Genomic DNA, 14,108 nt, shown 5'->3' with positions numbered 1-14,108 from the left:
TAACTATTTTGTGTGGCTGTGGTTGGCACAAAATATACAATTCCCGTACCAATATAAGTCTGGATCAGTTTCAGCACCGATGGACCCTGAGGTGGATGGATGCTACTTGACAAACCTGAGCCATAATCTTAACCATAGCCTGACTCTAAAATATGTCTTCACCTAAAAATGTGCAAGACATTTTTTTTTGTCGTGATCATGTTTAGGTCCCCACCACTGAAAAACAAGGCCAGGCACACACTGACGTGTGTTATGATGTTAAGCAGGTTTACATTATATTTCTAATGTGTTTGTGGTTGGACACCTGAATAATAGGGCAGGGTCTCAGTTTACTCCTGTCCAAATTAAAATTGCAGTTGATTGTGTAAATATATTCAAAATTAAAACCACTTTTACAAACTTAAGTAAAACCAAATGTCAGCATTAAAAAGTAAATGGTCGCTAAGCTTGTTTATTCGCATAACTTTGATTCATCCATTCATTTTGTAAATGTACCTCTAAGCATTTGTGAGTGTATCTGAACACGTTGGCTGTTATATAATGACACTACAATATCATTGGTACTGCAGACATACATTTCTACTCTATGAGACACTGAGAGTCAGACGTTTTGGAAAAAGAGACATTTATTGCTACAGTACTGTTGTGACACATGCCTGTAGGCTACTTCAAACTGTACACATACTGTACATGTAATAATAGCAGTATTTCAGGTTAATTTTAGGTAATTATTATTTGTTCAGAAGTGTGAAGCAAACAAGACATCCTTTATTCTGTAACACCGTCTTGCTCAGAGCATGAAATGAGTCTAGGTTTAGAAGACTGCACAAAAGAAGTCCTGTGTAAAATCGAGAAAAGCAAAAAAAGACATTAATATATTCACAATATTTGTATAAAAGATAAGTTACATAACTTAGAAAACAAAAGGTATATTCAATACTCAAACATTCAAAGAGCTCTTTTGACTACATCCCAAAAGGAAAAATTATAGTTTGTTGAACCAGAGTTTCAAGAAGTGTGATCCTGTTGAGTGCAAGAACACACATTTAAAACAAATATATACTAATACAAGATGAAGTCCACACATTAATGAACATTCTGGGAGATCTGTTCATTCACAGAATGTTCAAACCCCTGAAATATTCACGCACTCGCACCCGCAGACATACAGACGCACATAGTACAGGACAAGCAAAATCTGTTTTTTGAACACACAACTGTGGGAATGTCAGTCCTCTGAGCTTGGTAGAGGACAGGGGAAATAGTAGCTTGCAGTAGAAGTCAGTGGGAAACACATCTGGCCGGGCCATAATCAAACTGTAGAGTCCGAGTTTCATCCATTCATTTATAATCAAATGGAAAGATCAATAAATATACAAAATATGTACAAAACATCTGCAGCTTACAATGCATTCGTCTCTTACAAGGTAAAGTTCAGGCACAAAGTTAAAAGTCCGTTTGAGAAGTGAGGAGATGATTGTTCAACTGCATCACATTTTCTGCTCAGAGCGCACGGCCTCTCGGATCCAATTGAGAAATAAACGCTGGATGTTCCGGGGATATTCTCCATGTAACATCTGGACATCAAAGACAAAGAGCATAAGAAACCGTTAAACATCACAATTGTGTCATTTCAAAAGAACATCACCAGTTTAATATTCGTAAAAATACAAAGTTCATCTTTCTTGCGTTTACAGAAAATCATTTTGCATCTGTTTGAATTGTGATGAGCGTTAATCAAAGATATTAAATACTCATACAGTTTCAGGACAAAGTTGATAGAGTAGTCATCGGGTGCTCAGAGGTGGCCCATGGGGTTGGCTGCGTCCGTCATGCCGGGATGAAAAGCCAGATGCATGGACTGTGGATCTGTCATGGCGGCGGACGCCTTCTCCTCCTCTCTCCTCCGCAGACACGCTGCCTTCGGGTTCAGGTTCCTCTCTGCAGGATTCAAACAACACAGAGATACAGTGACGATAAGGATGTAAAGGAGTAGGATTAAAAACATTTATACCTCTTCCTTAACCCCTTTTCAAACATCTAACACACATCTTGTAAAATTGGAGTGTGTGAGTTGTTCACTCTGTCGTCTATGATCAATCTTGTTTTCACTGAACTAAAAAACAAAAACTCAATGTAAACAATAGAAACAGGCAGGAAGACGACATTTGTAACCAGTTAGTGGAGAGCAGCGCTCAAAGGAATCTAAAATTTTGTCTTGACTATAGAGTGTCTAATGTGAACAACAATTAAATGTTTGTAAGAACTATTTCTTCATTGTATTTATGAAGATTTTAGGTGATGTGTGTATTCTAATTTCACATGCAACCAGCATGAATTTTTGAGATTCCGACCTCAGACGGTATCACTTAGCCTACTAGCTGACGTGTGGACAGCATACAGATACAATAAATAGAAATAGAAACAAGGGTGTGGGTTGTTCAGCCTTGACTTGACAAAAATCCACTGAAGATTGAAACATAGAATTATTTTTCTGTGGCTTGAATTCACATGATGAGCAAATCTTATCTCGCCTGTCGTGCGTTCAACAAGTATTTGTGTTGCCTCAGCTAAAACGGAACTGAAGCAGGAAAGAAAAGACGAGATATTTAAAGCGTGTAACCCGCGTGATTACTTGACGTGTGAGACAGAAGAGGCCACGTCATGTTTCTCCGAGGAGGATGTGCTTCCTCACTACATAACCCCGGCCGCCTCACGGACGCACTGACCTCTGACTTGCTGTTCCAGGCTGAGGATCACGGCCACGGCCTGATGGAGCACCAGCAGTTTGGTCTGTGGTTTCTCACTCTTCAGGTGCAGCTGACACATGTGGCCCAGCTCCTTGAAGGCCTCGTTGATGTCTCGCACACGCAGGCGCTCCCGGGCGTTGTTCGCCATCCTCCTCTCGCGCTCACGCTCGGCCTTCTGCTCCGGGCTGAGATCCTCATCCTCGTGGATACTAACAGCATCAAAGAGAAGAAAACCCGCGTGAATGTTTGCACACACAGACGCCACGTCACACCTGAGACCTTTGAGCCTGCAGACTGGTGCTTTTCAAACTGACATGTAACCCTGCCTGGATGGAAATGAAGTGAACAGCATTCTGTGGATTTCTCTGCCCTCTGCTGGCCTCCGAGCCGACATCACATTACTCCGTCTGTCCACATCTTTCTTTTCTATAATTCATAGATACTAATGATTTTCCTGAGGCTGAATACAGATGCATCTAAAAAAAAAAATCTAAATATTATAAAAAAAGTTAGTTGTTTTTGAAGTTATTCCTACAATCATAACACAAGAATGAATATTGATTGTTAAAAGTTTGGCCTCCAAAGCAAACAAAAGTAGGAAAAACACCTGAAATATTTCAATTAGATTGTAATAAATCTAAAATATCCTAAAGGTTGACGTGAAAAATCTACTTTTCCATTGTATCCATTGGATAAGCAGAAACCCTGCGCGTGTACCTCTCAGAAGCATATTGTGGATATTGTATGTTTAATGACAACTACAAATAAAAAAAAATTAAAAAAAACACAATGATGGAAAAAAATTATTCTAAAAGCAGATTCAGAAATCAGTGTTTAAAGAGTTCTGAGGTCTGTATGGTTCAGCTGGTGGAACAGACGAGACACGGTTTAGCCACTTTCATTTGTAGCACAAGCAGAGAAATAGTTTCACCAGCAAACAAAGGCAACAGATTAGAATGATCATAAAATGTGTGTAAACTGCTGGGTTTGGAACGATGGCACTACTTTTTAAAAAAAAATTTAAATCCTCAGAAAAAAAGCTGATAACACTTCAATTGAGCCTCTTTGTAAATATATAAATTCACTAATCAGAAGACCATAAGTGGTTTTTTTTGCCATTTAACAGCCAATATCTAATGTGTGTGTTGTATTTTAACAATCTCCTCCCCCCCCCTCGTATATCTTTTTTAATTCATTTTTTTTAATGCAGGAAAAGTGATGCTGGAGGTCATCCGCAAATGTCAGTCCTCATATCAGTCAACCAGATTACAGATCTAAAGTAAATAGAAAACATGCACTCAGACATCAGAGCTGATGTCATGGAGAGGTTTGGCCTGAAGTGACCTTCAGAGACACACAGAGATTTGCACTCTAAGCTGTTAAATATTCATTCTAAAGATTCTGATCCGACTTGAGTTTTGAGGTGTTTGTTTCAAACATGCACTGCTTTGTCTTTGATTATTTTCCTCTACGCTGTACCTCCTGGCAGCTGTTCTTATCCTCTTTTTTTTTTTTTTTCTTCTCTTACGTGAATTGATTGCAACTTAAAGCAACATGAAGAAGAAATACGAGGCTGAGCTAAATAGGCTGGTCTCGGCCCAGCTGTCGGTCACCACAGGGGGTCTGACAATATTTTAAATTAGTGAAACCAGACAGCAAGAAGGCTCTTTTTCCTGCTTCTGAGTGAAACACTTCAAACATACAAAAAAATAAATAAATAAATGAAATATATGCTCATGAAACTCAACAAAAGAGAATAATTTCATTTGGGTTTTTTGCTTGTTGTTGGAGACTGTTAATCACACATTTCTCTCGTTCTTAGTCTCACGACACATTACAAGTAACACAAGCCAACGCTAGTAAATTTGATCTGAATACATGTGGGTATTAACAGCCCTAGTTTATTTAATCCTCAAAATGTATTTAACTTTTGTAGTTTCATGCCCTTAATTTATCGTTGTTTACTTTTATGTAGCTAATCAATTTCTGTATTACACCTCTTTCCTTCTTTAATCGGTGTTTACAACTGTCTAAAATTCATTTTGGTGTTTTTGTAGAGCATTTATTTAAAATTAATCTTTTGCAGTATACTTAAAAGTGGGAGAATCTTTGAGCCTGTATAAGGAATTTACTCATCATGCAGGAGGCGCCGGCCATTCGAGTTTCTGCAAGCATCTACCGTTACAGAGAAACTAGGAGTATCTACCTGTTTCTTGCACTGTTTTCTTCTGGTGTTTTGAGTTCACTCTCTTCATCTGATCGCTGGCTGTCTGAGCTGTGACCATGATTGGTGTGGATCATTTCTTCTCTTTCTCCACTTTCCATCTTCAGCTCCAGGTCCTCCTGAGCGCCCACACCTCCTGTGAGTGACCACACAATGGATGTTTAACAACAGCGGACTACTTTTAGGTTAAATGTTTGTTGAAAGTGTGAGAGGTGAACAAATGAGACCGATAACTTGCCTCTGCCTCCTCCTTGCACCGGCTGAAGCGTGGCCCTCTGTCTGGCTGGATACGGGTGGCCATTTTGTGTGCGGCTCTGGAACACCGGGTGGTTGTTGTTCAAATTGACAGTCTCAACCTTTATGACAAACACAGAATCCGATCAGATAAGGAGAATACTGATGTGCCCATAAATTCATGCTCGGGCATTTCACAGATGGGAATCCGTTAAATGTCGACTTTGAACAACTGAGTGGCTCCATAAATCTTCCCGAGACAGTCAGTCACATACAGTACACACATCCTCCATCCAGACAGTGACACAAACATCTGTCCTCTCATCCACTTTTGAGTAGAGCTCTCACTCTACAGAATGTATTTAATCTCAGACAATCTTAATCCTTCTCTTAAAACTACTGTATACTCCCTGAACACACCCCTCATTCTCTTCAGGAATGATTCACTTCAGACTGACACATCATTTGGGGGAAAAAAATAAAAGTGAGAGACTTTTAATACCCCCCCGCCCCGCCCCCCCCACCCACCCAAAGGATTAGGATAAAAAACCCTTTTCCACTGCATACATTTTCACTCCAGCTGGGCTGAAATCCCCTGGTCTGTTGGAAAGGAAACGCGTTGGAATGGGAGTACATGACCCGGCCGCCCCCCATCATACCCGCAGTGGAATTAAGAGTCCGCACATAGTGTACGCTTAGCACACGAGGCCGACACATCGCGGTGCTCGGCCACCATTGTGCTCAGTTTACGATTTCAAGGACAACATGAGGGAAACATGCAGACAGCATGCGGAAAATTCCTGAAACTGAATACCAGGAGACACACACACACACACACACACACACACACACACACACACACACACACACACACACACACACACACACACACAAGGACTTTCCATGCACACCCTTCCATGTCCCTTAAACACGTCAAAGAAATGGTTGTTAACCATGGTTGGAGTGTGACAGTTGAGTGGTAGAGTGCTGCCGGTGGAGCCGCCATGGTTCTGGTGGTTCTGGTGGTTCTGGTGGTTCTGGTTCAGCAGACCATGGATGTCATTGGGCAGACCGGCCGTGGGGCCCACTGCGTGGTTCCTCAGGACGTGAATTACATCGTCCAGGCGGTCCAGACGGTCTTCGACCTGAGACTGAACACAGCAGGAGACAATTGTGAGGCACTCATTTCAGACTAAGTTAAGGTGAATACTGATTAATAATTCAGTCTTTCTTTTCCACACAATAACGACAATTTATGTTTCACTTCTTAAATCACAGAGGTCTTAGAGAACAGGTTGGTTTTAGGGGAAAATGTTTATCCTCTTTATTTTAGAGCCACTCTAATGTTTGCATAGTAGACATGAATCTATAAATCATCTTAGCAGAGACTGGGAATGTGACAAAACTGCTGCTATGATTCTTTTTCATTAAAAAAATATCCAAATAGCCAAACAAGACAAATTGATCAGATTGTCACTTATTTGCTAGTCGGTTGGTGATTTGGTTAGAAACATTTTTATTCGAAAATTTTTTACTTAAGAGAGCTTCTCATATTTTGCAGTATTATTACGTTTGATGCAATCCTTGTATGTATATTAGAAACATAAATGTAATATGGCAGGATCTTCATTAGAGGTGATGTCAGGTTATGTCATTACCATTGATATGAGTGAAGATTCATAATGTGGTGACACTGGAGATTGAACTGAACTGCGGGGCCACATATTGGTGCCTGAAAGGAAAGAAACAACCACAATACAATAAGCAGGGGTTAAAATGGGTTCATTTTATTTCACCTGTGCAATGAGGAAAGCTGTGGGCCGCACTCCAGCTTACCTGTAGGTTCGGCTGAATTCGGCATTGGAGACGGAGACCTCACCGGCGTGGAAGAGCTGGAGGGGAAGCTGCTGCTGGTGTGATCGGGGGAATAAATCTAATAGCAGACAGAGAGAGAGAGAGAGAGAGAGAGAGAGAAGGAGGGGGGAGCAGGAGGATCAGAGCATGGATCATTTTAAAAGCACCCCTTGTCATTTCTGTGCAGGATTTTACAGCTGCTGCCACAACCTTTGGAGCAGGCTCATAACCTGAACTAAACTCGTCAATTCTGGTGATTTTACAGTTCGGGAGCCAATAAAAAAGTCCTGCAGCACGAGAGTAGCCCTGCTTTAATATTCACTGACCTGCTGTTGAGGAAGTTTCGCATTACACCACTGGGGCTCTCAGGTCTTGGTTTTACGCTCTGACCTGACCGTTTGAACATAATAGGAAGGAGATGAGCTGGTCTAATAGGATTGAGGTGGTGCATACTTACTGAAGCTAGAGCTTTGCCCAGGGTGTCACCTGTCTGCGACCCTCCTGACATATTCCTCTGACTCCCAGCGACTGAAAAGAAGTAGCTTACATGAGATATAGCAACGAGTAGCAATAAAATTCTAACTTCTTATCTTCCTTTCCTCACCTGTAGAGTTGTCTGTGTTGGTGATTGATGGCGTGCGAGGCGCTGCAGTGTTGCGATGAAATGTGGACATGGGTGGGAGACCTCTGTTCATATCAGCAGCCATCACTGAATGTGGTGAGTAGTCCTGAATAAGAGTGCAAACACATCGTTAAAACACTCTCGGGGGATGGGGGGGGGGTTTGCTGTGAACGTCCAGCATCCTGCAGGTGAGTCTCACCAGGTGACCGTGTGTTGTCTGCAGGCTGCTGTAGCTCCCCGCCTGTGTTTGGTGGGTTGTAGCTGCTCCCAGTGCACCTTCATAGCCCTGCTGGTTCAGCCCATTTACAGCACTCCAGATGTCAGGTGAATTGCTCATCCCCTCTAAAAAGAGTAACGATTTGTTATCGCCTGCACTGGAACAGCATCTCAAATAGCCACGGAGCTCAATAGCAGGCTCCACTGAAGACAATGAAAATGACTGAATTAAAGGTTATCACCTGAAATAGCTTCACCATTATTGTACATAAGGTGACGCTTATTAGAAGTAAAAAACAAAAAACAAAAAGGTCCCTAGTTTAGGTTTTTCACTCCAGTGTGTAAACAGAAATCTAAATGTGAGCTTTACACTACTTAACACTTCTCACAGACACGTTCACAAAGTGCTATACAATGAAGAAACTAAAAAGACAGTGGGATTAGTGAACCATATAGAGAACAAATTGCATGGTTACAGGGCGTGCAATTATTCCAAGATCATAGAAAAAAAATTAAAGATAGAAATAAATCCAAAAGATAATGTCACTGAAGGTGGACTGAAGAACCACAGTGGGTGCACGATTAATGAGAGGATTTTCTGTAGATGTTTTTAAAGGAGACCACAAAAGTCATGGAGCATATAGGCCATGACGAGAAATGCATGATCCCTGTTGGCTACTTGCAAAGATCTCGGACCCTCCAACTACAGTATGACTGAAATTATTCAGAAAGATAAAAAGGCCAAGAATCTTTAGAGCTCTAAACGCATCACAATCAATAAAAGTTAGTAAAGGATGAATCCCGCTAGTGTCTACCAGCTGAAAGAGAGTATGAGCCAGATCAGTTCGGTCTCATGTAAAATGTTTACATTTTCTTCAAACATATATATTTGACCTGTGGATTTGTTTGAATTTTTCCAACAGCGGCTATGCTTTCTAAATGTACACGCACATATCCCCTTGCTCATCATTGGGTGGTTTATTGTAATGTTGAATACACATAATTGTATGAGCTCACCGAAGAATGTGCTTGCGAACACATTGTTGGGGCCCTTGGTTGATGGATGCAAAGATGAATTCTGGTTGACGTTGTCATTGCTGGGAGACTGCCCATAAACCTGAAAAGATTATTGAGGGAATAAGAAAACAAATCTTTAGATATATTTTTATGTAAATAACAATGCACGGTCTATGTGTCTATATCAGCCAAATAGATCTGACCGGGACAAACATTTGAATACAGTCAGAGCGAGCTGAAGCAACAGTATTATGAAAACAAAGCAGAGAGCTGATGCACACTTAGAGCTATTGCGATAATCCATAAGCTGCAGATCCATGCACCTCCTCATCCGGATTTAGGAACCATTCACCATGAGAAATCCCTGCCCTAATCATGATCAGGTTCGGCTGGCTTCAGAAGACTCACATACAATTCCCTCCCAAATAAAATTGAATTTCAAGCCTTCTCATGTTTTATCCTCAGAAAGAAACCAAACAGAAAACTGAATTCCCCCTAATAATCCCCCTGCAATGGAAGGCAACACATTACCAATCTCAAGCAAATCTAAGAATTAAACTCAACATACCTTCATCTTATGCTTTTTATTAGTATTATTGTAAAATATGGTGATGCACATATGTAGAAAACACACCAACACATGCTCTCTTTCTCTCTCTCTCTTTCTCTCCTTCTCTCTCTCTTTCTCTCTCTCTCTCTCTCGCTCTCTCTCTCTCTCAAACACACCAAGAGGTCTGGGCTGCACCTGCACCTCTCTCCACTGCTTTGATGTGCCCCAGGAAATGAAAATAAACCTCCCTGCGCAGCATCAATGGGGTGTCAGTTACCCGGACGACAAGTTCTGTAAAGCAGGCTATTAAAGACTCTCTTGAGTATGCTTGTGCACACACGCGCGCGCACACACACACACACACACACACACACACACACACACACACACACACACACACACACACACACACACACACACACACACACACACACACACACACAACCCCAGCCGTGACCCTGGTTGGCATGAGTCCCATGGTGATTGTGGGCTAGGCCAAACAGAGGAGCCCCTGTCGACACTGGGCCCGTCTGAGCCGCCATGGGCAGCATATGGCAGAGGATAAAGCCAATTGTCCTCCTTACCATCAGCATAGCAGGCGACCCGTTAATAATGGTCACACCCCCGCCCCAGCACGCCCTCTCTGGCCCCCACTGGAGAGGGGCCGTCACCATGGAATCCTCTTTTAACATAGCATTGATTTAGGAGCCATCAATCATGGGATCACAAATGATGAGGGACGTTTTTGAAATTGGCAAGTGAGAAGAGTATGAAACTCAAATATTAGATTTTGGCTTGATTTGGAAACTCGTGAAAAAATCTGCAATTGTAATAAACAGTCATAAAGTTGTACAAACAGGGCAGCCATATCATGTTTTGTTTTTTTTCTTCTTTCTTTATAAATGTACACAGCATTGTGACGCTTAGATGAGTGAAATATCAACTTGCTATTCAAGACCTATGCTGTGCTCCACCATGGCCAACTCCAGCCACATGCAACCAATTTTCTGCCTCTGTGATCCACGATGTCTGGATATGGTTAGTCTCACAGAGATCAAAGCTGCCTTTGATAATGGCTGCAGTGGTGGAGGGACTGCTCCAACATAGCAGGGTTAAATCAAATAGAAATAGCAGCAATCTGCTTCATGTCAAGATGTTTTCTGCTGCTAGGCTTGACTACATGGTACTCAGCAAACAGGAAGCCTGAGTCTCACTGGCTGCATTTTAACAGGACTTTTTCTTTCTTCTTTTTTTCATCCTAAACCCAGAAGCCAGTGAGATGAAACATAACTGAATAAAGCTATTAGATGCTTGTTTAATTTGTGTGGATTTTATTAGACAGAAATTTAATTATCATGTGGATTGAAATCCTCTTGAAAAACACATAGATATGCATTCAGTTGACCAGTAGCAATTCAACCTTATAATGTGTACATGATTATTCTTTCTTTAATGCTACAGATCTACAATTGTAAAAGTTCAGTGAACTTCATAGTGTGTTCACAGCTCATCACTGTGCTCACAGCTTCAATCATTGCCCCCCCACTGTTTCTCACTCGAACACACGACAAAAGACAAACATCACATAAATTTGAATTCTTGTCAGATGTGCAGGTTGGAAACATCAAACTCATGTTCGAGTGCCTGTCTTAATAACTGCAACTTTTATACAAGTTGCAAATTCAAATAGATGTCTCAGTGAGTTTAATTTGGAAAATGCACATCCATCAGAGACACATTGTTCAACCTCATGAATGCAAACAAACAAACAAACACAAACAAACAAACAAACACACAAAACAAACAAACAAAAGCATCAACGAGAAGGCAGTTTTCAAAGTGGAGCAGCAGCATCTCCACACACCCTGACAGGGTCATGTAAAGATTAAGAAAATCAAGCAGAGAGACACAATAAAAGAGTGTACTTACTGGTTTCATGTTGTAGCAGTACATCAATGAGTTGTTGCCTGTGCCAGAGGCAGGATGAGCACAGTACATAACTCTATTTGCTTCAGTGCAAGACTCCAGGCTCGCAGTATAGTCCACACACAGCTCCTCTGTCCGTCTCTCTACTCATGTGGATATAGTCCACATGCACTCCTTCCCCTAACCTACCCCTGCTGGTCATGCAGCTACCCGCAGACAACTTATGCAAATTAGGGCTGGACCATTTCAGGCAGCAGAGAGGGGTGGTGCTATTGATGCTGTTACAGGGGCAGGGCTGGACTGGTGACTGGACATCACTTATATGAGCTTCATTGTTTTATGGGGAGAACAATTCAGCAAAGATAAATTCACGTTTCACAGTGCTTTTCACAGTTTTGTGTCTTGAATAATGTGATTGTGCAACATGCCATCATGAAAACAGTTCAGAGTTGTAATGATGAGGGAATTCCCCTCCTAAGTATGAACAAATGCCTCCTGAACCACATCAGAGGAACCCAAGACAGTCTTCTGTGTGGTGATACTTGTTTTCTGGTTCATTTTACCCTGTTCTGGTGTCGTCTCGTGTTTGTGACAGATCAAATGCAAGCAGGTCCAGACATCCCTCCTCAGGACCAACTAGAAGTGGTGATGCCACCGAGATAATCTTCTAGTAGACAGGTAGGGTTTCCAGTAAACAGAGGATACCACACCCTTGTCTGACCTACATTTACAAATAGACCCAAATCTTAATTTGTAAGCACGTGTGGCGTAGAAGGCTCATCCAGAGGCTGGGTTAAAGGTTATTTATACCCTAGTCTGTCTGGGTGATCTGTTGACACCAACATTAAACTGTCAGACTTCCTGTCGCAGGTCAATTCCACTGTCTGCTGTCCTACAGCCAAGTGCAAGTCAACAACTCAATCAAATCAGTTCACGGTGTTCATCTGTCGGAACAGCAAACTTGTATAGATTTCCTTTTGCGTTTCTGCACGTGATAATATCACATTTGTCAACGTGAGATAGAGAGACGGAGGAATGTTTTCATGTAGACTGGAATCTATCATTTGCACCATCCTCTGCGCATTGCATGAAAGCCAGCCATGACAGAGAAGAAAAAAGCAGCACAATTGGCAGAGTGTACAGAGTCGCAGCGTGGCTCGCTGTCCTGGCAATGCATTTTGTCCTATGGAGACCTCGCAGAAATCCAATCAAATAATTCCCACTGAGACGGCAGCACAGTCTTTATCATTAGCACACTGTCCTACCAAATAATAAATCTACCAACTTTACATTAAAGTCGACCATTGCTGTCAAACCACTGAACCGACAATGGAACATCTATCAGTAACATCTTGACCACTGTCAGAGGACAAATGCATGTCTTGTTGTGCATTTATGAAATAGATGTTATCTATTTGTACAAAGTATTTTTGGGCACATTTTCCTATTTGCATGAAGATAAAACTACTCATCAGCATTGCTTTTTCAGGACTATATTTAGAAACCTGCAGTGTGCAGTAGAAACTCTAAATCTAATCACGGAGCAGAGGGAGACAAACTCACTACTGACTGCTTGCTTCCTTGTTTCCAGCCAAAGGTGAGCCGTGCTGTCCGCTCGGCTTCCTTAAAGTCAAAGTTTAATCCTCGCTATTCACGCTAGTGCTATCTGGGTTAGGGGGTCAGTCACAGAACAATCACTTGTGGACTTTGCAGACAGGTCATACAGAGAAAATCCTCTCAATGCAGATGTAACAAAAAGCTAAAGACTTTTTCTTTTTTTTTTAAAGAAACAAATAATCCAAATACATGGATGATTGCTGAATGACATTTTCCTCTGACGGAGATCAGTCCCAGTCCTTCTATCTAACACACTGAGCATGCACAGCAGACACACATACATCTTGGGTAAATGATCCAAGAGCAAATATATACGGTCCTCCAGCCCTGAACTTTGCATCAATCTTAGTTAATTGCAGTCTTGTCAGAAGTGCGATTATTCAAACAGGTAATGCAAATGTTAATGAGTTCAAATTTGCATATCTTTCTTTTCCCATGGTTGAAATGTCATTGGTTATGACGCGCTACAATGAAGAATGTCACCGCTGATGGCCCCCTGATACGGCGATGGCCATTAAGAGGCCAAAAAAGAGCATCTGAAGGAGAAGGGGGGGGGCAAACAAATGGGGAGCTGTGATCACAACAAAAATGAAGAAATTTATATGCAAACAAATAAAACACATGTTCACATCATCATTGCATTAGTCACAGCAAGTGAATGCAGATTTGCTGTGTGTGCGGTTGTTGTGAGGAGCAGAGAAGTTTATTACATCCTGTGATGCGAGCAGAAAAAAGAAAGAAGCAAGTTCCTTCTTTTCAAATGGATGTCCTTTTATTGTGAGACATGCTGTTGTGCATACTCCGCCTGCAACACACTTTTCAAGTGTTGTTGGCGTACTGCTCGTCGTCATGCGCCTGATTTGACATGGCTTAAATAACTATCTTCCTGCCAGTGATTGGCATTCACACAAGAAGGGGTGAGTGGGACTGGGGAGCAGATGGTGACATTCCACATGACCAAACTGATCAATCAGCATGCTGGGACGCAGGTGCAGCACAGGCGGGCAGCACCACACCATCTATTTCACCATCTACGGGGCACAAACACATGGGCACCAATCGTGGCACCCTGAGGGTCCGCATGCTCCTCTGTCCTGC

At 41.9% G+C, this 14,108-nt stretch overlaps 1 protein-coding gene across 2 annotated transcripts; it reads right to left on the bottom strand.

Annotated features, from left to right (window-relative positions):
- Positions 1-435: 435 nt before the first annotated feature.
- Positions 436-12,037, bottom strand: LOC308116346 (transcription factor 12-like). Of its 2 annotated transcripts, none has more exons than XM_080474491.1 (13): positions 11,397-12,037; positions 8,918-9,017; positions 7,884-8,026; positions 7,667-7,790; positions 7,520-7,590; positions 7,045-7,141; positions 6,867-6,940; positions 6,162-6,359; positions 5,213-5,330; positions 4,957-5,110; positions 2,730-2,959; positions 1,761-1,941; positions 436-1,577 (listed from the first exon to the last, which is right to left on the bottom strand). In XM_080474491.1, exons 1-12 carry the CDS (start codon positions 11,463-11,465, stop codon positions 1,799-1,801), a joined length of 1,521 nt encoding a protein of 506 aa, XP_080330617.1. In that variant the 5' UTR covers positions 11,466-12,037; the 3' UTR covers positions 436-1,577; positions 1,761-1,798. The 2 variants fall into 2 exon arrangements, with proteins under 2 accessions (XP_080330617.1, XP_080330616.1); XM_080474490.1 differs by having other exon boundaries at positions 612-1,577; positions 5,213-5,288; positions 11,397-11,575.
- Between the last annotated feature and the right edge of the window lie 2,071 nt (positions 12,038-14,108).

The sequence above is a fragment of the Lipophrys pholis genome, assembly GCF_963383615.2.
Source record: "Lipophrys pholis genome assembly, chromosome: 11".
NCBI lineage: Eukaryota > Metazoa > Chordata > Actinopteri > Blenniiformes > Blenniidae > Lipophrys > Lipophrys pholis.
This window is presented reverse-complemented; position numbering and strand designations above follow the sequence as displayed.

What these genes read in the sequence shown, in the direction of transcription:
- LOC308116346 (XM_080474491.1), bottom strand. Translation starts at nt 11,465, where the DNA reads ATGTACTGTGCTCATCCTGCCTCTGGCACAGGCAACAACTCATTGATG. An exon ending in TGGGCAAAGCTCTAGCTTCA is followed by an intron (nt 7,142 to 7,519) that starts GTAAGTATGCAC and finishes GTCTGCTATTAG; the next exon opens with ATTTATTCCCCCGATCACAC. An exon ending in GAAAACAGTGCAAGAAACAG is followed by an intron (nt 2,960 to 4,956) that starts GTAGATACTCCT and finishes TGATGCTGTTAG; the next exon opens with TATCCACGAGGATGAGGATC.